At 45.4% G+C, this 26,897-nt stretch overlaps 1 protein-coding gene across 1 annotated transcript; it reads left to right on the top strand.

The window, feature by feature from the left end:
* Positions 1–21,417: 21,417 nt before the first annotated feature.
* sall1b (spalt-like transcription factor 1b) lies at positions 21,418–26,621 on the top strand. The gene is made up of 3 exons (XM_056282360.1): positions 21,418–21,487; positions 22,167–25,489; positions 26,196–26,621. Exons 1-3 carry the CDS (start codon positions 21,418–21,420, stop codon positions 26,619–26,621), a joined length of 3,819 nt encoding a protein of 1,272 aa, XP_056138335.1.
* Positions 26,622–26,897: the final 276 nt, after the last annotated feature.

Raw genomic sequence — 26,897 nt, 5'->3', positions numbered from 1 at the left:
TTTGGCAGTTTCGGTATCTTCAGGTGCTAGAACCATTACTGCACGGTCCTCTTGCAGGCCCTCACCTCTGCACCAGCTCTTTAGATCACTAACTAACTCCATGTTTGCTTGTTGTCTTGTATCTCTATGTAAACTTACTAATAAAGACTCAATTCTAATTTCTTGGCTCAGGTAACTGACTAATGACTAATTTAATGACTTGGACTTAAATGTACTGGTCTTACATACAGCTAAACACATAAAAAGATCCCAGCGGTGCCTCCATTTATGTAGCGCTATCTATCCCTTTTAACTGTCAAGGGCAACGCTCCTGGGTTCTCTATACAACTCGGTATCCAATAAACTGTCCTCCCTCCCCACATCCATAAACCTCCTCTTTGGCCTTCCTGGCAGCTCCATATTCAGCATCCTTCTCCCGATAGACCCTTTTACTCTTTGTAAACAGTGATGACGTAGGTGTGGATGCGCGCGCATTTAGGCAACGGAACTATGACGGGGTTAGCTAGTTTGTCAAACTATGCAAGGGGATTAACGACAAAAGATCGCGAAAGTTACCTGAATAAATTAACTTTGGCTAACGGCAACCGACTTCCAGATCCGTGTGGTATTACCGAGTGGGTGGAAGACGTTACTAAGTGGCCTAATATCCAGTGGCCACATATATATACATATTTGGTGGAGAAACCGAGCGTATACACAAGAGAGAAGTTGCGGGAATACAAGTCACTGGATGCTTACAACTATGTTGTCTGTGGTCACGTACAAAATGTAAAATACCATGACATAGACTCTGACTTTTGTGTCCTGAAATCCGAAGTCTTGCCAAGTCAAAGACAAGGACACAAGACGGCTATGTACGAGGCATGGGTCATCATAAACAAACCCGAGAACTACGTTGTCCTATACTAGACTTTATCACATTAGTATAGCTGTAAAATAATAACGAGGCAAGAGACGAGCGCCGTACGTTTTCAACTCCTTTCTTTTTATCTCACTTCTTGATCACCCTCAGCACCGTACTACACTCAGCAACAATCATTAGGCTACTGCGCCCTCTGGTGGCGTGGTGGTATTGCAATGCATGAACAATGAATGAACCGACTACACAACATATTCCCCCTCTCTTAAGAAGCTTACCCGTACATCAAAATACTATGTCCCATGTCACAGACATCAGTAGTACAATAACTCAAGTGCTATCAGCATCAACACAACTTCCCACAATAGAAATGTTATAATAACCATCAACCACAATAACCATGAACCACAGTTCCACTTTAATATTACTGTAAATAAAATATAGCAGGAAATCTTGAACCTGTAATCCCAAAAATGTTAATCGTGTAACATAGGCACTTTCAATCACAAGGCACTAAAATCACAGTAACCTGGTATCAATCAAAATCGGTACAAAACAAACATTTCTTTTTTTCCTTAGTCACAGCATTGTTTTTTCCCATTTTCACATCCACTTATTCTCTCCTCATTTCTCACCGTCCACTGGACTAACTAGTGTTCATAGTCCTTCAGCCAAGCAGGCTCCTTTCTTACTCTCACAGGTCTCTCCATGACCCCAGTGCCAACTGGTTGTTGGGGCGGCCCAGGTTGTCGGGCCGACTCCGGCACTGGAGCAGGGTTGGCAACTGGCTCTGGATTGGATTCCCTGTTTGTTCCGCTTTCAGGGACCAGAGAGAGGTGGGCAGCGTTCCACGTACGCCCATCCTCTAGCACATAAGCACTCGAACCAGCTTTGTGTATCACTCGGGTAGGTCTCTGAAACTTAGACAGTCCCTTTTTCACATGGAAAGGTTTCCTCACTCTGACTAAGCTTCCCTCTTTGATCTTAGGCACACGTGCTCCCCTTTTCTTGTCAGTGTAGGTTTTTGATGCCTCCTGTTTGGCAGCAACCCGACTGCGTAGTTGTTCCTCTGACAGTGGGTCAGGTTTTCGTGCAGGGCCAATGTTCACTTTGGTGCGCATCAGTCGGTTGTACATGAGTTCATACGGTGACACCCCGGTGGTGCCATGTGGGGTAGCACGGTAGGTGGACAAGAAATCCTGTACATATGGCTTCCATGGCCTTCTCTCCTGCTTGGCAGAGAGTAGTGTTTCTTTGAGAACGCGGTTCCAGCGCTCCACGGCTCCATTCGCTTGTGGATAGTAAAGAGACACTCTACTGTGTTTAATGTCTCTCGCTGCAAGGTAGTCTGCAAACTCGGTAGAGGTGAATTGTGTTCCATTGTCACTCACCAGTTCGATAGGATTTCCAAACCGGGAGAACACAGCAGACAGGAAGGTAGTGATTGCAGCGGTAGTGATAGTTGAAGTGAAAGCGACCTCTGGCCACTTTGTGTTGTAGTCAGTCAGCGTCACAGCAAAGCGACAGTCCCAAGTAGCTGACTCGAACGGTCCCACTATGTCTATCCCCACTTTCTGCCATGGGGCATCCGGGAGTGGGATGGGCTGGAGAGGAGCAGAATGCGTCTTGGCACTTTTATCATTCATCTGGCACAATCCACATGAGCGGATAGTGTCCTGCACACATGTGTCCATACCGGGCCACCAGTATAAGTCCCGCAGCCTCTGTTTGGTGCGGACCACCCCTTGGTGTGTCTCGTGTGCCAAGTCCACCAGCTGCTTCCGTAGGGCAACTGGCACAAGTCGTCAGTGTGGCCCCCTGTAAATAATCACATCCTGTATTGACAGTTCATTTCTCGTGGCGAAGTATGGTTTGAGCTCGTCTGGTAGGGACTTAGCTGTCTTAGGCCAGCCCCTGTTTATCTGTGCTCTAAGAGCTGTGAGCTCAGGGCATGCCTCACATGCCTCCGTAAAGTCTTTTACTGAAAGAGCTTTCAGTTCTGTGTCCAACAGAGCAACAAGCTCCGGCTCGGTCACTGGCTCTGTATCCTCGTCTGCAGGGAGGGGCAACCGGGAAAAGCAGTCGGCCGCCTGGTTTTGTGAGCCAGGACGGTACTCCACGTCGTATGTAAAGCACAGTAGTCTCGCAGACCAACGCGCAATATGCATCCCTGCGCGGCCCAGGCCTTTTGTTGCAAGTAGTGTGGTCAAAGCCTGGTGGTCCATGCGTAGTGTAAACCTAGTACCCCATAAGAAGGTCCTCCATTTTTCAGTGGCCCACACGCAGGCCAACGCCTCCTTTTCAACAATGGAGTACTTGCGTTCAGCGGGGTTAAGTGTGTGTGAGGCACATGCAACTGTACGTTCTGTCCCATCCGGGTGTAGTTGTGTCAGTACGGCCCCCAAGCCATAATCAGATGCGTCCGTAGACACGTAGGTGGGGAGGCTGGGGTCGAAGATGGACAGCGCTGGGCTGTTTACAATACGGTCCTTCACCGCCTCGAAGCTCTCCTGAGCTGCTGAAGTCCACTGAAATGTGTCCTCACGCAGACATGCTCGCATAGGCTCCACGAGCGACGCGTAGTTGTTTACGAACTTCTGGTACCACGCCGTGAGCCCTAGAAATGAGCGAAGTGTTGTAGCATCACTTGGCACTGGAGCCTCTGTAATGGCTCTGACGTGCTCGGTGAGTGGCTGCAGGCCCTGGGCAGAGATCTTGTGCCCAAGGAACTGCAGGCTGGACCGGTTAAACTGGCATTTTTCCTCGTTTAGTTGGAGGCCGGCGCTCTTGATAGCGGCGAGCACCTCCTGCAGGTTGCAGTCGTGGTCCTCCTTGACCTTGCCATACACTATGACATCGTCCAAGTAGTACTGGACCCCCTTGAGGCCTTTAAGTACGAGCGACATCATCTTGGAGAACGCACTTGGGTGGAGCATAGCCCGTATGGGACCCGTTTGAACCTGAAAAGTCCGTCGTGCCTTATGAATGCGGTTAAGTCCCGGCTTTCTGGCGCTAAAAGGACTTGATGATATGTGTTTGCAAGATCTATGGAAGAATATACAGTAGCACCGCTCATCTCGGAGAACAAGTCATCCATGTGTGGAAGTGGGTAACTGTCCATCACTATAGCCTTGTTAGGCTCACGTAAGTCCACGCACAGTCTCACCGCACCGTTCTTCCGTCGCGTGACCACGATGGGTGAAACCCATGGAGATGCATCAATCCTCTCTATCACGTCCATTTCTAACAGTCTCTCAAGTTCTGGGGAGACAGCTTGTCTCACGGAGAGGGGAAGTCTCCTCAGCTTCTGTTGGACGGGCTGTACTGCTTCATTTCCCTCCTTCACTTTAACACGGTGGACAAAACCCTTGGCTAAGCCCAGTTTCACTGGTCCAGTTTTAACCTCTGTCACTGGAGCCGCAGTTGAGAGCACAGTATTATTTACTATAGAAAGTCTCAGTGCCCTGAATAAGTCCATCCCCAAGGCAGCGGTACCTGGCTTTTTCACAATGTATAGTGTAGCCGGAACTGTAGTATCTTCGTGCTGCACTGTAGCTGATAGACAGCCTATTACTGGGATGTCTGACTTTGTATATGACACTAACTTAACCTCTGGTTCTGTCAGGGGCACATCGCTGAAATGTTCTCTGTAGACGGGTTCAGGAATGATGGACACAGCGGCGCCCGTATCCACCACTAGCTCTACTGGGCAAGAAGTTGACTTGGCATTAATAGTCACTTCACATGATATTTTCTGAGCTGGTTGGGTTGCATTAATTCCCAGCACTTGCACAACAACTTCACCTACTTTTTTGGTAGACTTTTCACCTGACCTTTCAGAAGATTTGCAAACTTTGGCAAAATGACCTACTTTATTGCATGTCCGACAAGTCATTTTCAAGGCAGGGCAGTCTGGAGCATTTGCAAGATGAGTAGACGACCCACACCTTAAACAGCAACTGTCCTGTCTTGGAGTGGCGTTTGCAGGCTCTGCAGAGCGGTTGTATTTCCCTTTATTTTTGAATGGACGTTTAGGCTTCGCCGTTATAGCTTGCACGGGAACCTGGGACTCTGAACCTAGCGTGTGTGCATACCCGATGGCAGCTTCCGCCTGGGATGCAATCTGGAGTGTTTTTTTCAAGTGTCAAATTTGCATCTGCTTGTCCTAGCAGTCTCTTGCGTAACTTTGCACAATGGATATGCTCGATGATCTGGTCACGTATCATTTCGTCTCTATTGTTGTCAAACCCACATGTTGTGGCAAGCTCGCGCAGCGCGGCAACGTACTCTGTAATGGACTCCTGCGGTCTCTGTATTCTCTGTCTGAACTTATGACGTTCCACCACAACATTTATGGCTGGGTTGAAATGTGCACGCAGTGCCATCATTGCTTCTTTGTAAGTCCTACCTGCATTTGCAAGTGTATAAAACACACGCTGGCCCTCTGTACCCAGACAATGTATAAGAAGTGCACGTAACCTCGTGTCTGGGCAGTCATCACCATCCGCATCAATGGCTAGCAGATAGTTCTCGAACATCCTAGCCCACATGTCGAACGGAATTGTAGGTTGTCCGGCACACGGCAGAAATAAAGCAGGTAAGGGCACAGCTGCAGTCGCCATTTCTCGTCGCCAATTTGTCCTATACTAGACTTTATCACATTAGTATAGCTGTAAAATAATAACGAGGCAAGAGACGAGCACCGTACGTTTTCAACTCCTTTCTTTTTATCTCACTTCTTGATCACCCTCAGCACCGTACTACACTCAGCAACAATCATTAGGCTACTGCGCCCTCTGGTGGCGTGGTGGTATTGCAATGCATGAACAATGAATGAACCGACTACACAACATACGTCCTCACAGCCAAGTGTACCTGCATGGCAGGGTGAGTATTTTGTCCTGTTGCTTTTCTAGTTTGCTCAGGGTTAATGATATCGGCCTAGTTGTTGTGCAAACATGAAATCTGCTTCTATTTTACTGTAATTTTCTCCCCTCATGACATCAAAATCTGCCTTTCCCTGTAACTGAGTCATGACATTATCATGAACTACACAGTGTCTTGTTGATTCAGAGTTCCAGCTATGGATGTTGTTAATTTGCAGTGGAAAAAATGTGAAATTATATAGTAGAATTTACAGTCTTCTCAGCCACAGCCTAATTTTGGCTGAGATTAAGTGTTAATTGCAAGCCCTGGTCATCAAATTAAAAGATATATTGGATAAGTCAATATGTTTTATTCTGTCTTTTTCACATTTCAGACTTGGGTCATGCTGCAGCTATGCAGCAGCAATTTTATTTAAAGTGGAGCTCTGTGTTAGGATGGGGAGGACAGAGAAAGCAGCAGTAACAGCTGAAGCATGTGTGTGGAAAGACCTAAGCAAGAAAGATGTCAAGCCAGCTCCACTTGGGGAAATCAGCTTCCATAAACCAAAGAGGCTAGGCAGGCAGCTCCCAGCAGCTTCCAAAACTTCTAGGAGGAACAGTGTCAAACCAGGAGGCATGTAATAGTTGACAGAGGCTAGATAAGTTTACTTTTGTCATTGTGCATTTAATTCATTTTCAAAAGTTCTCCTGCATCTTGTGACACCATAAACTACCCTGAAAACTGAGCTTTTTTATAATACAGAGATTAAAATCATAAAGACGTACAGACACTGAGTCATTTCAATGTATTTGTTTGACCTTTACCTTCAGATTATTTATTCTGGAAATCAGATTGTCTAGTTTCTATTGTGTACTGTTTCTGTTCTGATGCTCTGCTTCATGACTTTAGTAAAAATTCAATCAAGATTAATAAAATCTTGAAAAAAATATTATTCAGCATAATAATTGTCTTCTTGTTGCCCTGTCATCATTTTCATTGCTAGACCCAGTAATCAGTCAGTTACTGGGTCTAGCAATGAAAACCTCTGTGCAATCTATTATGCACCAGCATCTTTTAAAGTTTCGCTTGAAGATTTTAGGCATGTTCTTTAGTATAGCTCCCTTACTTGGCCATTTAATGAGTGGCTTGAGTACTATGGCCACAGCAGGTATCCAGCTCCGACAAATGTTTGATAAGGTGGTTTTTGATACCTTAAATCTATAGGCTAAATCAGTATTAGCTAGGCCCAGCCTTAATTTCATTAGCACAACCAATAGATGATCCTGTAGAGAGAGGTTTTGGCTAATTCTTTCTACACTGTCTGTTATTTTTGCACACAGCCAGTCAAAGATAATGGAGGTAAGTACTGTGAAAAAAATCAGTTGTTCCATGTTGAACTTAATAGTGGCATAGGAAAACGTAGAGTTTTGCAGCTCCTCTTTAAGCTTCTCATTTTCAGCCCGTAGTTTTTCACACTCCTGCGGCAGGTTGACATAGTCATTCTGAAGCTGAGTGTACCTCAGGTTCAGATCATCATATTCTGTCCTTGGGACTGGGATGTCCTCTTCAGCTTTAACAAAAAAGCGAGCAGTTAGGATATGCCAGCACAAGCTCACAACTAATTGGTTGATTGCACAACAAAAATATATCCTTACCAGGATAGTGATCCATGCTGCTGACTTGTCCTGGAGTTTCAGAAGGAGCAGGCTGATTTGATGGAGTGTAAACCCTTTCATCTCGTCTCCTATTCTTATGGTACCTTAACATAAAAAAGCTAAATTAATGAACAGAAATACTAATCGGAGGCCATATTACAGGAAATTCCTAACTTGCAGATCCTATCTTAACTGTTTGGTTACAATTAGACATTAGGTTATGATTTGCTTAATACCAACTGGAGAAAAATCCTATCTTAGACATCCCTATCTTCACTTTAAACTTAAGTGATTAGTAGTCATTATGGGGTATTGTGTGTAGATTGATGAGAAAAAAAGGAATTTAATCCATTTTGGAATAAGGCTGTAACATAACAAAATATGGGGAAAGTGAAGGGGTGTGAATACTTTCTGGATGCACTGTACCTGTGTGCACTTTCCTCCACTCTTGTACGTCACTCTGTGTTCCTCCCTCTTCTTGAAATATGTATTTACGACAGCCATTTCCATCCTTTTCGCAAAATCGACCACCATCTGTCCTTCCACATTTCTGTCCTTGACTCCATACCTTCCCATCACCGCATCATCACCTCTGTTCCCTTCACCAACATGTCCATTGAAGTCCGCTCCAATCACCACTCTCTCCTCCTTGGGTACCCTCTCCACCACATCGTCCAACTCACTCCAAAATTATTCTTCCTCGCCCATCTCACACCCAACTTGCGGGGCATATGCACTGATAACATTCAGCAATAAATCTTCATACTCATCACTCTGTCTGACACTCTTCACCTCCAGCACGCTCTTGACATACTCTTCCTTCAGAATTACCCCTACCCCATTTCTCCTCCCATTCGCATCATGGTAGAAGAGTTTGAACCCACCTCCGATACTCCTGGCCTTACTCCCCTTCCACTTGGTCTCTTGCACACACAGTATGCCTACCTTTCTTCTTTCCATCGTATCAGCCAAGCTCTCTCCCTTTACCAGTCATAGCGCCAACATTCAAAGTTCCGACTCTCACCTCCACACGCCTGCCTTTCCTCCTCTCTAGCTGCCTCTGGACATGCCTTCCCCCTCTCCTTCTCCTTCGCCCAACAGTAACATAGTTTCCACCAGAAACCTGCTGGTTAACAGCACTGGTGGCGGTCGTTGGTAACCCGCATATTTGATTTGGCAAAGATTTTACGCTGGATGCCCTCCCTGACGCAACCCTCCCCATTTGTCCAGGCTTGGGACTGGCACTAAGAATGCACTGGCTTGTGCATCCTGTCACCCTGCATTTCGGAAATCGCGGCCCACCGGGACCAAGACGAGACCATGTGCAAGCAGTTGCTTGGCTACAGGCCTTTTGTGTTTCAAGGGAGCACCCGCTATCAGTGGATAGTATAATTCCAATTGGGATCCGGTCCAAATGTGGTCAAATGGCTCGCTTGCTTCCAATGCCCGTGAAACCCAATAATTTCCTGTTATTTGGAAATTGACCCGCAGGCCGTATTGAGTGAGGACCACCAGTTGCCCGTGTCTGAACTTTTGTAAGCAACGTGGGTCTGTAAAGGAATAAAATCAGTCCAAACACGTTCTTGGTCTTTCTCATAACTTTTAGTGAGCTCCGACACAACAGTACAGCAGTCCACTCAATCATATGACTCCATCTCTCCCACTCTTTTTTCTTCTTCTCTCTCTACCCTCCAACCAGCTCAAGGAACAGCGCCCCCTAGGCGAAAGTCTTGTAAACAGAATATTGAACATATTGAACATATCTGTATAAACAGCATAATAAACTTGTCTCTACCATTTCTGCACTTATGTTTTGCATATACCATTTTTAACTCTTACACATTGTCCCCCCTTTACAAAAGAAGTGTCCTTGCTTCAGAATAGTTAACCTCAAAAGTAACTGTTAACCCCAAAGACAAACAAATGATGGTAGTATTACAAGAACATGACAACAAGTTAGAATACAGCATTTGGTTGTTTGTTTGTATGTCCGTGTCCATAACAGTCTTCCACAGTCCAATGTGCTCATATGTGGCAATCAGCTACATGGAGCAAGCATCAGTTCATTCATCAGGCCTGTAGCGCTGTGGGAGACGCACACAACGTCCAAACCTGGTTCTCACATCTGATGAAGGCCCAGCAACAGGGCACAGTTCACTGGCAGATCTTGCTTGAACATCTCCCCCTTGTAGCAAGGTATTAGTGGCTCTCTCAGAGGGGGGAACAGCTGTTGTCTGAGCTGTAGGTGGACTGTCAGAGCAGTCTTGTGTGGATGGACCCCAGTAAATGTACGGTCTGCAGCCTGAGAGTGCAGTAAGCCGTGGGGGACCAAGGCCATGCGCTGGTGCTGTCAGTCCTATAGGTGAGGGTGAACTCTTGTCCGCTGACCAGGCAGAGCGATGAGGTTTCAGGCGGTTGTAGTGAATAACCTTAGGCTTAGCTCTGGGATCTTGCTGGTCTAAAAGTTCATAGTCAACTCCAATGTCACTTGTGCCTGAGTTGAGGCGTCATAGCACCTGAAAAGGGCCAGTCCACTTAGGTGACAGCTTTTGTCTAGCGAGGGCTGGCAGGTCAACCCATACTAAGTCACCTGGCTCATAGGCTGTGTGTTTCATGTGACGATCATAGTAGTGCTTTTGTTGCGCACCTGCTACTTCAATGTGATGAGCAACAGAGTGAAAAGCAGTGCAAAGTCTCTTTAATAAAGAAGTGGCATATTCACTTGGAGTACCTGGGGTGGCATTAGAGACTCCAGGGGTGTCTCCAATGAGGAGATCAGCAGGTAAACGGGCCTCCCTGCCATGGGTGAGGAAGAAGGGAGTGTGTTTGGTGGAGGAGTGAACGCTTGTGTTGTATGCAAATTCAACCTGTCCAAGGTGGTTATCCCATTCACCTCCTCTGGTGTAGAGATATTTTACCAACTGGTCCTTTATGGTACTGTTTGCTCCTTCAACCATGCCATCTGACATTGCATGATAGGGCGATGTCCTTGTTTTGTGTATTCCCAGCCGGGAACACAGTTCTTTGACAAGATCTGATGACCTTGGCCAGTGTGCAAACTTTGAGGCACACCGTGGTGGCTGATGTAGTCTTCAAACAAACATTTAGCCACAGTAGTTGCATGTTGGTCAGGGAGTGCATACAGGTTAAGGTACTTTGTGAAATAGTCCATTACAACAAGTATGTAAAGTTTGAAACACGTCTTTCTGCAAGTTACTAGGGACTACAGTCTGTAAAACAGTGTCACTTGGAGGAGGTCTGATTTTGCGATACAGAAGACCATCAACAAGGGTGAGTTTAGGGAACTCTCTCCAGTACTGTCTCATTTCAGGTGATCCTGATTTAATATGTGAGAATGGTGGTCTACTATCAGTCAAACCCAGTTCATGATTATTTGCAGGTCAGGATCAGCTTTTTGAGCTTGGATGAAATGTTGTCTGTCCATATTCAAAAGTGACATGTCCACAGTTGTTGCTGCAGTATCCGGTGAACCTGACTGCACATGGGTTATGAAGTCCACAGTGGGTGAAGGAGTGGGTGTGGACTCTGAGCAGGGTGCTGGCTCTGTAGCCGGGTTGCATGTGAGGGACTCTGGGTCGGTTTGAGTGTGTCTCTCTCTCTTTACCTCATAAGGATTAAAGGTATGGTCTGAGTAGGGGTTATCCCTGTAAGGTGATCTGTACCTGTCAGGTTCTCTATGGGCGTAGTCTTGATGACGGTGGGTAAACTGAGGAGAATACTGCTCAAGTGAAGAATGATGAGAATATGAATATCTGGTTGGTGAATTTCCATACCTTGCATTTCTGTGTCTATCTGGGCTCCTTCCATAAGGTGAAAGAGATCTGGGAGAATGTGCATGCACTCGCCTGTCATGGTGCTGCATGCTGCTTCGCTCGTCCAGTCTCAGTCTAAGGGCATCAAAATCATTACTTATGTCTTTAACAGTAGCAGTAAGGGCCTGGACTGCTTTTCTAAGTTCAGCATCATTTTCACGTACAGAATTTACTGTGCATGGGGCTGGTGTCTCTAGCCACATTAGCTGGGGATACAGGAGTCACTAACCTGGCTGCATGGCGTGCCTGCAAAGCTTGGGAGGCAACATCAAAAAACTCAGCAAAAGTCTTCACTCCTCTTTCATGACACTTTACAGAACCAAGACATTTTCATATATTCTGTGGCATTATGTTCAAAGTCCAGGAAGGCTTCTTTAACAAGTCGGCATACATCTGCAACATAAACTTCCATGGCTTCATTGGGCAGTCTATGCAGGGCGTTTGGGAATGTTTGAAATGATGCAATGACATCCTTTTGCCCTAAAACGGCCTACAGATGCTTCTTCGTTTCAGTATATGAGCACTGAGTTTCACGGGGCAGATTGTCCCACACAATAAACAGTTCAGGTGGCAATCTAGTCAGTAACTCAGCTGCTACCACTGTGGGCAAATCCACACCACTGTCCTTGTAGCGTGCCTCTTGAATTACATCATAGCGGCGAGCCCATAGTTGAAAAGACTAACGGCCATCGTTGAGGAAAGGTGGCGGTAAAGGACTGCCCCGCGGTGCTCCCTGTGCGCTGCTGGACTGTGGCCATGCTGACGCTGACGCTCGTGCTGGCCAACTGCTGCTCTCCAGCTGCGAGTTCCTCGTCGGACATGATGACTTTTCTTCCTTTCTTTAATATTCTTGTTAGCTCTCGGGCGGAGACCGAAACACGGTTTCTAAACTCTTTGCAGCTAACAAAATAATAAAACGTGGATTGTAAAGGCGAGCTAATTCACTGTACTGAAGGCTAATCTGAGCTAGCGGCTAATGCGGCTAACGTTAGCTTCTGGCGTCGGAGACTTACAAAGGTGAGCAGAGAATCCCACAAGACGATTTTTCCACAGCAGAAACATCCCACCGCCGCCACCAGTGTAAGTGACGTCGGTGTGTAAAGGAATAAAATCAGTCCAAACACGTTCTGGGTCTTTCTCGTGACTTTTAGTGAGCTCCGACACAACAGTACAGCAGTCCACTCAATCACATGACTCCATCTCGCCCGCTCTTTTTTTCTTCTTCTCTCTCTACCCTCTAACCAGCTCAAGGAACAGTGCTCCCTCGGCGAAAGTATTGGAAACAGAATATTGAACATATCTGTATAAACAGTATAATAAACTTGTCTCTACCATTTCTGCACTTATGTTTTGCATATCCCATTTTAACTCTTACACTGTGAACATTTTTGCAGCGTGGTTGTTTAACATACCTAAAGCGTGGTTACAGCGATGGTTAAATCTCTGGCCAGTTTGAGTAACGTGCCAGTCAACGATTTCCACACTGTAAATCATTTGGCTAAATGATTGCCCTGTTTGTTCACTATGAGCCACCGTTATTTGGGATCAATCGATGTCCTCTGGAATCTACTATGTTCTGGCATACAAGTAAACACGGTATCTAACGCCATCGGCCTCATGTCACCTGGTCATTGTTGTTTTAATAAACCAGCAATTTTTTGGCTACAATCCTGTGTGATCATTGACTCACACACCAGTGAACAAATTTCCACACACCCGCTCCCCCAACATGGCTCCCAAAGTGAATACTGTGGCTTTAAAAGTGACGGCGCGGTGTAAAATCCCCTGAGCCGCTACAGACGCTCCTACCACGGCCTGATTTACTGCGCCACGAACGTCGCGTCAACCCCTCAAATAAATTTAGAAAAAAGAAAAAGACAAACAGTAAATTTGTAGGGCCTTTATGCTGACAGGAGCTTCACAATAGCTGCTGTGTTTTACGACTCGCCCCACTCGCGCCCCCAATCTGTCGTCTGATAAACAGGACAGAGGACCAGCGTCCATCACAGACAAGACCCGCTCCCTTTACAACTTTGGTGTGTGTGTGTGTGTGTGTGTGTGTGTGTGTGTGTGTGTGTGTGTGTGTGTGTGTGTGTGTGTGTGTGTGTGTGTGTGTGTGTGTGTGTGTGTGTGTGTGTGTGTGTGTGTGTGTTGCTGTTTAAAATTCATGTGAAAAGAATAAAGGAAGTAGGTGTCAGTACTGGTGGCTCTTCAGTAAACGTAGGGCCTGAACATGTCTGTGGATGTTCTCATTCATCCAGGTCATGGTTATCCAAAGGAATTGGACTAGCTTGGTCTAGTCAGAAAGGCACGAACTGATGAAGCCTCTTGGATGAGAGGCGAAATGTCTTCACGGATATATACCAAGTCCAGTTGCACTTGATTCAACTCCTTTGGGTAGGGCTTGAAGTCCCACATATTCAGTCTGAACTGTTTCCCATCTCGTCCCTTTTCTCACAACCTGTCTATTACTGGGAATCTTCACTTTCCTAATGAAATAAAACAATGCTGAAAAAAAAATATTGTAACGGTCAGGAATGAATAGACTCTCTATCCCTTGGCTAACGGGTCAGAACCTTTAGTCGACCGGTTAAGAAACCCGGGTTCACGCCCCGGTTGCGGCGGTTCCTGGCTGCTCCCTAAATTCGCTGCAATATACTAAACGGAAATAGTTACTACTACTAACCTCCTTGTACACTTTTTCAGTCATAATTCTGTTTTGTTTTTTTCTACTCAGGCATTAAGAGATGACTCTGATCAAAACCACACACGTTTCAGTTGCCTTTTACAGTGAAGTAACTCTCATGTCCAGACGGGCTCGTAATGAGTGTATCAGCGGAACAAGCTGTAAATAAAACCAGCAAATACTGCAAACACAAATGTCAGGACACGCAGACTGAGACGTGGAACAAAACCCATCTCATTGAACCCATTAATGTTTTTATGATGCCAGACAGAAGATGTTATCGGCGGTCCATGTTCAGCCTATTGTTTACATGTGGCTTCCTTCCTGCAGCCCGTGATGCAACATGAGTAATGCCGTGCCAGAAACATGCCCAGCACAGAACGGTGGTTGGTTGTTTTGGATGCGATTGTCATAAAGACCTGACGTTGTCAAAATAACATCTGTTTCAGACGTTACTGGGAAATATCCGGGTGACTTTTTCTCACAGACACATGCTGACATGCTGAAAGATACTTTCAGTATTCACCAGGGTAAAAACAATCAAGGAGCTCACACAACAACAACAACGACATTATTTAAATGATCTGTCTATCCATCTATCTATCTATCTATCTATATCTATCTATCGATCTATCTATTTATCTATCGATCTATCTATCTGTCTGTCTGTCTGTCTGTCTGTGTATCTATCTATCTATCTATCTATCTATCTATCTATCTATCTATCTATCTATCTATCTATCTATCTATCTATCTATCTATCTATTTATCTATCGATCGATCTATCTGTCTGTCTGTCTGTGTATCTATCTATCTATCTATCTATCTATCTATCTATCTATCTATCTATCTATCTATCTATCTATCTATCTATCTATCTATCTATCTATCTATCTCGATCTATCTATTTATCTATCTATCGATCTATCTATCTGTCTGTCTGTCTGTCTGTCTGTCTGTCTGTGTATCTATCTATCTATCTATCTATCTATCTATCTATCTATCTATCTATCTATCTATCTATCTATCTATCTATCTATCTATCTATCTATCTATCTGTCTGTCTATATTTCTCTCTCTCTCTCTGTGTGTGTGTGTGTGTGTGTGTGTGTGTGTGTGTGTGTGTGTGTGTGTGTGTGTTTATAACAAACATGATCAAAGACATATGTGATGTTGCTTTGTTTCTGAAGTTTAAAAATGTTGTCTTTTCGTACTCTGTAAAAAAGTTAGAGGGGTGTGGCAGATAAGCTTCTAACCCCCTTCTCCCACCACACACGCACGTCCCCACACACACACACACACACACACACACTCTCTCTCTCTCTCTCTCTCTCTCTCTCTCTCTCTCTCTCTCTCTCTCTCTCTCTCTCTCTCTCTCTCTCTCTCTCTCTCTCTCTCTCTCCCTCCATGTTCGTGTGGGCACATCTACCCCTTTGGACCGTCTTTGTCTTCTGTCCTCACCTCGTGTAACTTGGTGTCTTGGGTTGTGTCCTGACAGCGAGGAGGACCTCTAAAGGCTTTATATAACATATCAGTTGCAGGGTATGCGGAGATGTTTATGATGATACAATACAATTATTAGGCTTTTCGCTTCACCAAATGACTCATTCACTCTCATGAGATATTTTTTCTTTTTAATTGCAGCATGGGTCACAGGAAGTGGAGGAGGATCTTTGAAAGAGCGTCTGTTATTGTTAACACATTTCTCCGCGACATTTTAACCCCTTCCGTCTGTAACCGAGGCCCCCGGGGGCCCTGGGATGTTTGTGAGCAATGAGCAGCCTTCATATCTAATGACAGCTAGGAGGTTGAGTCACAGCATGTCGGGAGTGCACCTGGCTCCCCGGTCTGTCAGCTCCCCCCTCCTCCCTCCCTCCCCCCCGCTCCCCGCCCTGCGACCTGAGAGACAAGATGGCCAGACGGATATGTGTTCTCCTGCGAGAGCCCAGAACTGAATCAGCCATGAATCAAAGGATCCGATGGACGGTAATTGTCATGCTCAGAGAGCTTCAAAGGCTGGGAGGCGGATTCCTAACCTGTAAGGTAGTGTTCACCTGAGGTCACCTGGGTCCTGTGTCGTGCTTTATGCTGAGTATTATTCCGTTTGATGAGCTAAATATTACGATATAGTTGATGCTGACATGTTTTTAACCCTTACTGGACCACACGACTGACGAAGAGCTTTTTCTGTCATTTTCGCCAACACCCCAGTGTTGGTTCAGGTACACCTTGGCTGCTGCTGCCCTGTCCAACCACACTCTCCTACCGCTTCTGCTGGCGGAGCTGTGCATCAAGTTCTTGCTCAAAGGCACTCCAACTGTCGTCCATGATAATGGATATTGTTGACGTCTAACCACCGATGCATATCAAAATGGCATATGAATGAATGAATAAATAAATAAATAAATAAATAAATAACTAGTAGGACGTCCGGGTAGCGTGGCGGTCTATTCCGTTGCCTACCAACACGGAGATCTCCAGTTCGAATCCTCGTGTTACCTCCGGCTTGGTCGGGCGTCCCTACAGACACAATTGGTCGTGTCTGCGGGGGGGGTATGGTGCCCTGGTCGCTGCACTAGCGCCTCCTGTGGTCGGTCAAGGCGCCTGTTCTGGGGGGGGGGATAGCGTGATCCTCCCACGCACAACGTCCCCCCTGGTGAAACGCCTCACTGTCAGGTGAAAAGAAGCGGCTGGCGACTCCACATGTATCGGAGGAGGCATGTGGTAGTCTGCAGCCCTCCCCGGGTCGGCAGAGGGGGTGGAGCAGCGACTAGGACGGCTCGGAAGAGTAATTGGCCAAGTACAATTGGGGAGAAAAAGAAGGGAGGGGGGGCAAAAATAAATAAATACATATTTTTAAAACAACTGCATATGCACATCGATTATGTTTGCGTTATGGTGACAACTTTATCCAGAATGTGACAGAAGATGCAGATTGATTGATTGATTGATTGATTGATTGATTGAATAAAATAGGGTTAAACTCCTCAATCAACAGCCAGCAGTGAAGTACGGTATCTAAACGGGTGAGATGATTTTATTCACGTGTTCCATCAACATGGTGACATCTTTAAAAAGTGGTCCATCTTAAATCTAAGACGCTGTCCCACATCGGGACATGGTGAAGGGTATTTTCAAACAATGTGGGGGTTCAGGGAAGCCGGATTTTGTAGGACATGAATGGACGTTAGCTCCACTGTAGGATCTGTCAGCTCTTTCTCTACGGGGGAAGACGAGGTTTTGATCAAACGTCTCAAATAGGTTCCCTGGTTAACTCGAGTTTAAGAGATGTTGGATGTGTTGCTGTGTGAGATGAGCTCCACCGATGACCACCAACCATGTCCACAGGTTTTGCGGTATGAACACCACTGGATCCGACTGAGGAGACCCAGCAGGATTATTTATGAAAGCTGTTTATGTGACAGTAAGCCATTTGTATAGGCATCTTGTTTTTCTATACTAAACTGATGGCTACAAATTTCTGAATAATTTTATTTCCCGTACCGGAACATCTAAACCTCGCGTGCTTGTGGCGGCTCCAGACTTTGAGTAGTTAAATGGGAAACCCATTAAGGAATCCATGGTTTGGTAATTATGACTTGCAGGACGGGTACGAACCAGCCAGTGGTTCACCGAGCAGACGGACTCTTCTTCTTCACCCAGAAGTCCTGTTTACACCTGATATGAAATACACTTCAAACCTACACATCTTATCTGGAAGGCAAACAAAAAACAAAAACGTGCAGTGGTGCCAGAGCTAAAGGCAGGGACTGCGATCTGATCACAACACAGTCTGCACCGTGTGCCAGTGATAAGGCATCCACCCACAGGGCTGAAAACCCACATTATCGCCACTGACCCCACCTGTGCCTCCCGCCAGAAATGTTGTCACTTGTGGACACTCTGCCTGGCGACCCTTCGCAAACTGTCTGTTTTTGCTGACAACAGACAGGATGGCCACGTCTGACTTGCATAATTCATGGGAAAAATGGGATCCAGTTACAGTGGCAGCAGATTATGGAGAGTGGGAACACCAGGTGCAAATGCAGAGGGCTTGGTCAGATGATACGCTGTTACCTGGAGATTAATAATCTACTGCTGGCGCAAGCACCTACTACCTAGTCTGGGTGTATACACCACAGAGCTGGTACTCTGATGGATACTGTACTCAAATCACATAACCTAGTCCACATACCCTAGTCCCCCATATGTGTGTGAAGTCTGAGTTTAAAAAAAGGTCTCGCGATGCATTGCCTGCAAGCCTGTGGTGCAGGGATTACTTGAGGAGCCTGGACGGGATGGACGCCATTTTGCAGAGGCTTGATCACAGTTCAGGAGCTCGTGTTCGAGCACGTTACTACCCCAACCCCACTGTTATGATGTTGGATTAAATAAACATCCTGTTATGTTTTAACACTTAGCCAGTGGTGTGTGTGTGTGTGTGTGTGTGTGTGTGTGTGTGTGTGTGTGTGTGTGTGTGTGAGTGTGTGTGTGTGTGTGTGTGTGTGTGTGTGTGTGTGTGCGTGCGTGCGTGCGTGTGTGTGTGTGCGTGTGTGTGTGTGTGTGTGTGTGTGTGTGTGTGTGTGTGTGAGTTACCCACCTCCATGTGTAAAACACACCCAACACACATGAAGTTAATATTCATTGTAGCCTATTACCCCACTCTTCCGAGCCGTCCCAGTCGCTGCTCCACCCCCTCTGCCTATCCGGGGAGGGCTGCAGACTACCACATGCCTCCTCCGATACACGAGGAGTCACCGCCAGCTTCTTTTCACCTGACAGTGAGGTGTTTCACCAGGGGGACGTAGCGCGTGGGAGGATCACCCTCTCCCCCGAACAGGCGCTCCGACCGACCAGAGGAGGCGTTAGTGCAGCGACCAGGACACATACACACATCCGGCTTCCCACCCGCAGACACGGCCAATTGTGTCTGCAGGGACGCCCGACCAAGCCGGAGGTAACACGGGGATTCGAACCGGCGATCCCGTGTTAGGCAATGGAATAGACCGCCACGCCAGCCGATTACCATTGTATTTTCTAATGCTGGTTTCCTTATCTTCTACTATTCTGTCTATAGCAGACTCTGGCATGACCCTCGGCAAACTGACATGACACATTAACACAGAGTAATACCCATTGGCTACGACAGGGAGGTGGTGCAGCATCACTACCGTGTACACCACCCATTATCAGCTCACCACTATGCCCTATAGGGCGACGTTCAAGATGATTTCTATTGTGGTGAACTCAGAAATATAAAGTCACAATTGTCAGGGGGGAAATCTAATTCTGAGGAAAAGTCGAAATTGTAAAAAAAAAAAAACCTTCACAATTTTGTCCTTTTTAATCATACTCAATGGCAGGAATAGGCTTCTCCAGTTTCCAGGGGCTTCATTTATGATATGTTGTTACCCTCGAAGTTATACTTCCAATTTCTTGGAATTTGTTTAGTCCACAAGTTTGTCACACACACAGCAAGCAACGGCCCCTGGTCGGGGTCACTTCTTCTCCCTGATATCTATTGTCTACTTCTTGCAACTAGCAGTCACCCAGCGGCTTGCAAAGACATTAGTGTCAGCCGAATACTGTCTGGATCCAGGGCTTACCCAGACCAGGTCTACATCTGCTCTAGGGGTCAAAACTGAGGGCTAAATTATTCCATAGATCTGTGAACATTTCATAAATGACACCCCAGATTTTGCCACCCCCCAATTGTATCCGGCCAATTACCCCACGCTTCCGAGCCGTCCCGGTCGCTGCTCCACCCCCTCTGCTGATCCGGGGATGGTTGCAGACTACCACATGCCTCCTCTGATACATATGGAGTCGCCAACCACTTCTTTTCACCTGTCAGTGAGGAGTTTCACATGACAGTGAGGAGTTTCACCAGGGGTACGTAGCGCATGGGAGGATCACGCTATTCCCCCCAGTACTCCCTGCACCCCAAACAGAAGCCCCGACTGAGCAGAGGAAGCGCTAGTGCAGCGACCATGACACATACCCACATTCGGCTTCCCACCTGCAGACACGGACAAATGTGTCTGTAGGGACGCTCGACCAAGCCGGGGGTAACATGGGGATTCGAACCAGGATCCCCATGTTCGCAGGCAACGGAATAGACCGCCACGCTACAAGGACGCCCTCGGGGCTCTTTTTGAATGCCATTGGGTTTTGGAGATGTAAACCAGTGCAGTCGTAAAAGTCCGGTTCTGTAAATACCGTATCAAAAAAAGGACATGGTTTCTCTGATTTAGACAAAAGTGTCGCCTCTAAGTGCCTAGAACGACATTAATGTGAGGAGTTATGACTGATGACATGAATGTGAGGAGCTATGACTGATGACATGAATGTGAGGAGTTATGACTGCTGACATTAATGTGAGGAGTTATGACTGATGACATGAATGTGAGGAGCTATGACTGATGACATGAATGTGAGGAGTTATGAGTGATGACATGAATGTGAGGAGTTATGAGTGATGACAAGAATGTGAGGAGCTATGACTGATGACATGAATGTGAGGAGCTATGAGTGATGACATGAATGTGAGGAGTTATGAGTGATGACATGAATGTGAGGAGTTATGAGTGATGACATGAATGTGAGGAGCTATGAGTGATGACATGAATGTGAGGAGCTATGAGTGATGACATGAATGTGAGGAGTTATTAGTGATGACATGAATGTGAGGAGTTATGACTAATGACATGAATGTGAGGAGCTATGAGTGATGACATGAATGTGAGGAGTTTGACTGATATCATACAGCGTTACAGATTTACAGATTGGCACACTCCTCTTTATGGTGATGTTAATCTTAAACTTTTCTGGTTCATGTATTTCAAATATCTCTCTCCTCCTCTCGCCCAACACACACACGGGCAAACAAACAAACAAACAAACAAACAAACATACACACTTACATACATACATACATACATACATACATACATACATACATACATACATACATAGACTAAACAGAGATAGAGAGAGAGAGAGGGCGCGCGCTCCTATCTTTCTATGTGCAACATCTCCACGCGCGTGTGTGTGTGTGTGTTTCTATCATTTTCGCAACTATAGCCTTGAGTCTGAGTCTTAAAGTACCGAATTTATCCTTTTGCCAAACTGTGAAGCGTTTTCAAAGACACGTGCGCTGTTTTTTTTTAAATCAAATCGAAGTTGACACAACTTCAGTCTCCGCCCCCTTTTTTCTAAAGAGATGTGATGTGATCTGGGCAGTGAATGGTTCGAGTCCGGTAATCTGTTATTGTAGTTGGCTCTCGGCTCTACACAGGACGGGACAGATGACAGTGACTGGGCGAGTGGATGAATCTCTCTCTCTCTCTCTCTCTCTCTCTCTCTCTCTCTCTCTCTCTCTCTCTCTCTCTCTCTCTCTCTCTCTCTCTCTCTCTCTCTCTCTCTCTCTCTCTCTCTCTCTCTCTCTCTCTCTCTGTGCGTGTGCGTGCGTGCGTGTGTTTATTCGTGTCTCTGCATTGACTCGTGGGAGTTGGAAGCATGTCGCGCAGGAAGCAGAAGAAACCGCAACATGTCCAGTTGAATAGTTCGTCCTTCGTGGACTACATGGGTGAGTCGTATCGGTTCAGAGCTCTTGTGTGGATGTGGTCAATCTTCGCAGCATTGCTCGAATGTTTAGAGGTAGACTGGAGGAAAACATCAGGGGTTGCCACCGTTATTTTGAACTGTAAAACGTGCCGAACAGAGTTGTACAATGAACCCCCAAGTTATGTATTGCATATAGGCTATGTAATGTAGGTTACAATAATTAGGGCTGCAATTTTTAATGAACCCTTATAAAATAATTCCATGTTCTACTTTAGTCAGGTGAGAAATAACTATAAATATTCATTCTAAGTTCTGTCTATCCATTCCTAAATGGAAAAAAAAAACAACAACTCATGTCTGACTGAACAAATCCATCAAAACAAGTTTTCAGCAAATAAAAGTAATGTATCGTTAGATGCTGAGTATTGGGTCAAAAGGATGCAGACAGGACTTTTTTGGCATAATTCTAATATTTCAGAAATACTAGAAGATTAATATCCCAGGTTGTTCAAGTGTGCTGTGGTGTTTAAAGTTATTTGATAGCCTAATTAGAATCCCATTTCAAATGCTAATGTTTGTGTAAACGCAAATGTTCAGCATTATTTAACTCTTGGAACTGACATCAAATTTCAGTCACTTTTCTGCTATAATACTTGACAATACTAGGTCAGTAATTGTTTTTGTTTTGGGTTTTTTTTCAGATGATTTCCACGTCTGTTTGGAGAGAACATCAACAATAGATCACTATGCTCATGTCTGCAATCAATGCTGTGCTGAGTTCAGTGTGCTATCAGACCTGGAACAACATCAAAAGGATTGTTCCCCAAATCCAATAGTTCTGATTGTGGATGAAACCAATAATAGGCTCTCCTGTGGCAAAGCTTGCCCCAGAGCCTCACTACTAGCCAGCTCATCAGAGGAGCAGGATAAAACAGTCAAACACTCTGAGATGGAAGACTGCAACACACCATCACAGGACAAAACAGGAGGGAGCATGGAATTCATGGATTGTTCTAGCAACAAAAGTGGCCACATTAGGTTGGGTGGCCAGGTTTTCACCGCCGGTAGCCAGGATAATAACAGCCATGTCAATAGCAGAATACACAAGACACACAATGTCTTACGTTACTCAGTTCACCCAGCACCATTACCTCAACCTGGCAACTCGTCCGAACAGGAAGGATTCTGCTGGATAAACAGCAATGTCATCCTTGAAAATCTTGAGAGCACTAAAGTGGCTGTGGCCCAGTTTTCACATCAGGCTCAGTCAGATGTCTGCCTCAGCAGAAATGGTAAGATGGCTGCTGCCTCTCTTCTGGAGCAGCTCCTGGCTCTGCAGATACAGCAGATCCACCAGTTGCAGTTAATTGATCAGATTCGTCACCAGGTTCTGCTGTTTGCTTCTCAGAAAGTTGAGAAACCAGACGTGGCCATCAGCTGCTCTCAGGAATCCTCATCCTTAAAATCTGCCAATCGGCTCACAACTCTCAGCTGTCATCTGTCTCAGCAGTTAGCTGCAGCTGCTGGTATAGCCAAGTACCTTGCAACCCACTCAGCTAGCATTGATGACTTTCAGCAATTAGGGGCAACAGAGCAATTACACCAAAGTCATCTGGGTAATGGAGATGCACTTTTTACCAATGAATCATTACAAAATGTTGGAAAGCTTGTGACCTCAGCAATTCACAAGCAACTTCCACAAAACCAGTTCATGCTCTCTGGTCACTCCATCAGTGGATTCAATTTCGTGTCCCAAAATAAAATGTCCTCTTTAGCAGTTTGCACAGATAGCTTCATCAAAAAGACATCTGATGGCTTGCATTTACCCCAGGCATCATCTACCAGTCAGCAGATTGCTTATAATTCTATACCAAATATTGGTGCAATTGTGGAGGATCTAGATGCTTTGACTGCCTTGGCCCAACAGAGAAAATATAAATCTTCTAATATGACCCTATCTGAACTCAAGACCTCTTCAAGAGATACTTTCTTCAAACACAGATGCAGATTTTGTGCCAAAGCATTTGGGAGTGAGAGTGCCTTGAAAATCCATTTACGTTCACACACTGGAGAGAGGCCATATAAATGCAACATCTGTGGCAATAGATTCTCCACCCGTGGAAACTTGAAAGTGCACTTTCAAAGACACAAAGAGAGGTATCCCCACATACAAATGAATCCTTATCCTGTTCCAGAGCAACTGGACAGCATCCCAACCAGGACTGGGATTTCTTACAGCACGCCCATGCCACCAGAGAATCCAGTTACACATCAGCCTGATAGCCATCAATCCCCAATCTTTATGACTTCTGGCCCATTGCTGCCATTAGATAAATCTAAATTGAACTCGCTCATCAAGAAAGAGGAGAATTATGTTTCAAATCCAACTTCCTGTAGTCAAGGCATTCTTTACTTTGATTCAAAGGTAAAGCCAACACAGACCACTGAGCTAACAGAGACTGGCCAGGGAAGCACAGTGACAATGAATCTTAGAAGAGAAGATGTGAAGTCATCCCTGAGCCATGTCTCTCAGGCAATGATCAAGCTAGAAAAAGCAAATGATCTCACAAGCAATGATAACTCATCTACCCATGCAAATTATTATTCTTTTGAGGCGAGCCATCCACTGAAAATATGCCAGAGCTCCAAAATTCAGCAGCAAGTCGAGAACATTGATAAGAGGGTGTCAGACCAAAATGAATGTGTCATCTGCCACCGTATACTTAGTTGCCAAAGTGCCCTAAGGATGCACTACCGGACACATACAGGGGAGCGTCCCTATCAATGTAAAGTTTGCAGCCGAGCCTTCTCCACCAAAGGAAACCTCAAAACACATCAGGCTGTTCATCGATCAACACCTCTGCTGAGAGTTCATCACTCATGCCCCATATGCCAAAAGAAGTTCATCAGTGCTGTGGTCTTGCAGCAGCATGTCTGCATGCATATGAATGGCCAGATCCCCAATGCTTCCCTCTTACACCAAACACGTCAAAAGTCAATGGATTGTAGTGAAGGATTTGTGGACAGTAAGAAACAGAAGAACTTGAAAGACTTTTGTAATGATGTCAACAAATGCTTCAGGGGCAATGGCTTCTCCAAGTTTAATTCCTTGTCCAGTAGTTTGTCCTCATCTTTGGATAAAAGTCCCTTTGAGACAATAAAGAAGACAAGCTGCCATGGGCCAAGTAGGAAGCTGCAGTTGAACTGGATAAAGGCAGAGAGGGAGGAGAGAATGATCGAGGAAAGTTTTCATACATACACACCCCAACCAGTTGAGAGTGACCAATGCACTGGGGGACTGTTTTCTCAATGTTCAGCTTACAAACGCTCTCTGTCATCAAGTAGGCAAGCATCGGGTCATTTTGATTCTATAAAATTTGAAGAGCCATTCCAGAGCCAGGTTCACTCAACTGCTGTTGCATCCTCTGACCAAAAGTCATTTAACCACGTTATCAATACTCCGTACTTAATTCACAATCTCCGTGAAAAGGGCATCTTAAAGAACACTGTCTGTGATTTATGCGGGAAGAATTTTGCCTGTCAAAGTGCTTTGGATATCCATTATAGAAGCCATACCAAAGAAAGACCATTTACCTGCACCACATGCAACAGAGGCTTCTCTACCAAGGGAAACCTCAAACAGCATATGCTTACACATCAAATGAGGGACCTCCCATCACGCCTCTTTGAACCGACAAATCCTAAAACTGCATCCAACCACAGCCCCTCCGCAGTGTATAGTGGCTCACCAGTCTTAAAGAAAGAGACAGATGCTTTTCTGAACACCTCCATTGGAATGGGCAGGAATCCTCCTAGTGGTTTATGGAGCTCATTGGTTTTGACATCCACAGCACATGCCACCATGCCACCTCGAAGAATGCCAAAGCAGCACAGCTGCAAGACCTGCGGAAAGACCTTCTCATCCACTAGTGCCCTGCAGATCCATGAGAGGACTCACACAGGGGAGAAGCCATTCGCCTGCACTGTCTGCAAGCGGGCCTTTACAACCAAAGGAAACCTGAAGGTAGATCACCTATAAACTGAGATTATTTAATAACACTGACATTACATTTTGGTACTAAAGAAAATCATGAAAAATTAAATTAACATCAAATTAGGTCCTGTATAATTTAGGAAATATGATGTGATATTAATGCTATTTGTGGGATCATAGTTAAAGTTCATAGTTCATAGTTTGAAAAATGGCATCAACAGAAAGATGTAGGCATGTGATCAAGAGCACAATAAGGCAGGAACAAGACAGGAAATAAATGGGCAAAGATTGTCCAAAACAATCTATAAAAAAGAAAAGTCAAATTTTTGCATCTTCTTAATCTCATTTTTTATTTTCTATTATGACCAATCTTTGGTCAAGGGTAGGAGCTTCACAACTTTTCTCTCCTCATTCCTCTCAGCTTTCTGGATCTTCTGCTTATGGATTATTAGAGTATTTAGTCATTTCTGGCCCTGTGTGTCTCAGTGTGTAAAAAGGCACCAGCACTCTCAAGGTTAGGAGCTCCAGTACCTGTGTAGTATAAGAGGATGTAACAGATATGGCCAGGGTAAATGGTTACATTCCCTATGTAGCTCAAAATGTCAATCAAGGCTGTAATACTTCTAAGGTTTGAAGCCACTAGAGCTGAAAGTAAATGTACTTGTGGTACTGTAAGGCAATTTGGGTAAAAGTGCCCACCAAATGACATGTGCAATATACCATGTGTCCTATGCAGGTCCATATGGGTACTCACATGTGGAACAGCGTCCCCACAAGGAGAGGTCGCAGACTGTGTATAGATGGATCCCTGGTGCTTACGGGAAGCCGCCCTGTAAAACTCCCAGAGCCACCACAGAAGAATTCTGCACTTATGTCTGTCAATGGAGATTTGATTTACCATGGGAACCAACTTCTTGATCCTCTCTCCATGGACCTTGCCAGTGATCATTCGGTAATGCAGAATGTGGGTGTGCCTTTCCTCTCTGGGCAAATGGGGCTGAAGGAGAGGTCACCTGTTAAGGGCACCAATGTCGGACTGTGTAAACAGTATGCAGACCAGGCAGACACTCACATAAATCATGTGAAAAATAACTCTGGAAAGGGGACTTACTTCGGCTTCGCAAGTTTTAGCAAAGATAGGAAAGAAATGGTCGCCAGTTGAAATTCTATTAATTGCTTGGATGGGAATGAAAGAGTGTTGGAGTTTGTTCGTGTCATTCAGCAAACGTATCCTGATCATTTTATGAGTTTATTTATCTGGGGGGGGGGTATTTTGCCAAGAACACACACATTAATCCTATTTTAAATGTTTTAAATCTTGATATGTTCAGGGGCTACCTAATACTATCACAATTGCCACTCAGGTGTTCTTCTGAAACATGGGAGTTAAAGACGGTGGTGAATTTACAATGAATGTTGACTTGCCTTAGACTGAATC

The sequence above is a fragment of the Lampris incognitus genome, chromosome 6 (assembly GCF_029633865.1).
Source record: "Lampris incognitus isolate fLamInc1 chromosome 6, fLamInc1.hap2, whole genome shotgun sequence".
Lineage (NCBI taxonomy): Eukaryota > Metazoa > Chordata > Actinopteri > Lampriformes > Lampridae > Lampris > Lampris incognitus.
This window is presented reverse-complemented; position numbering and strand designations above follow the sequence as displayed.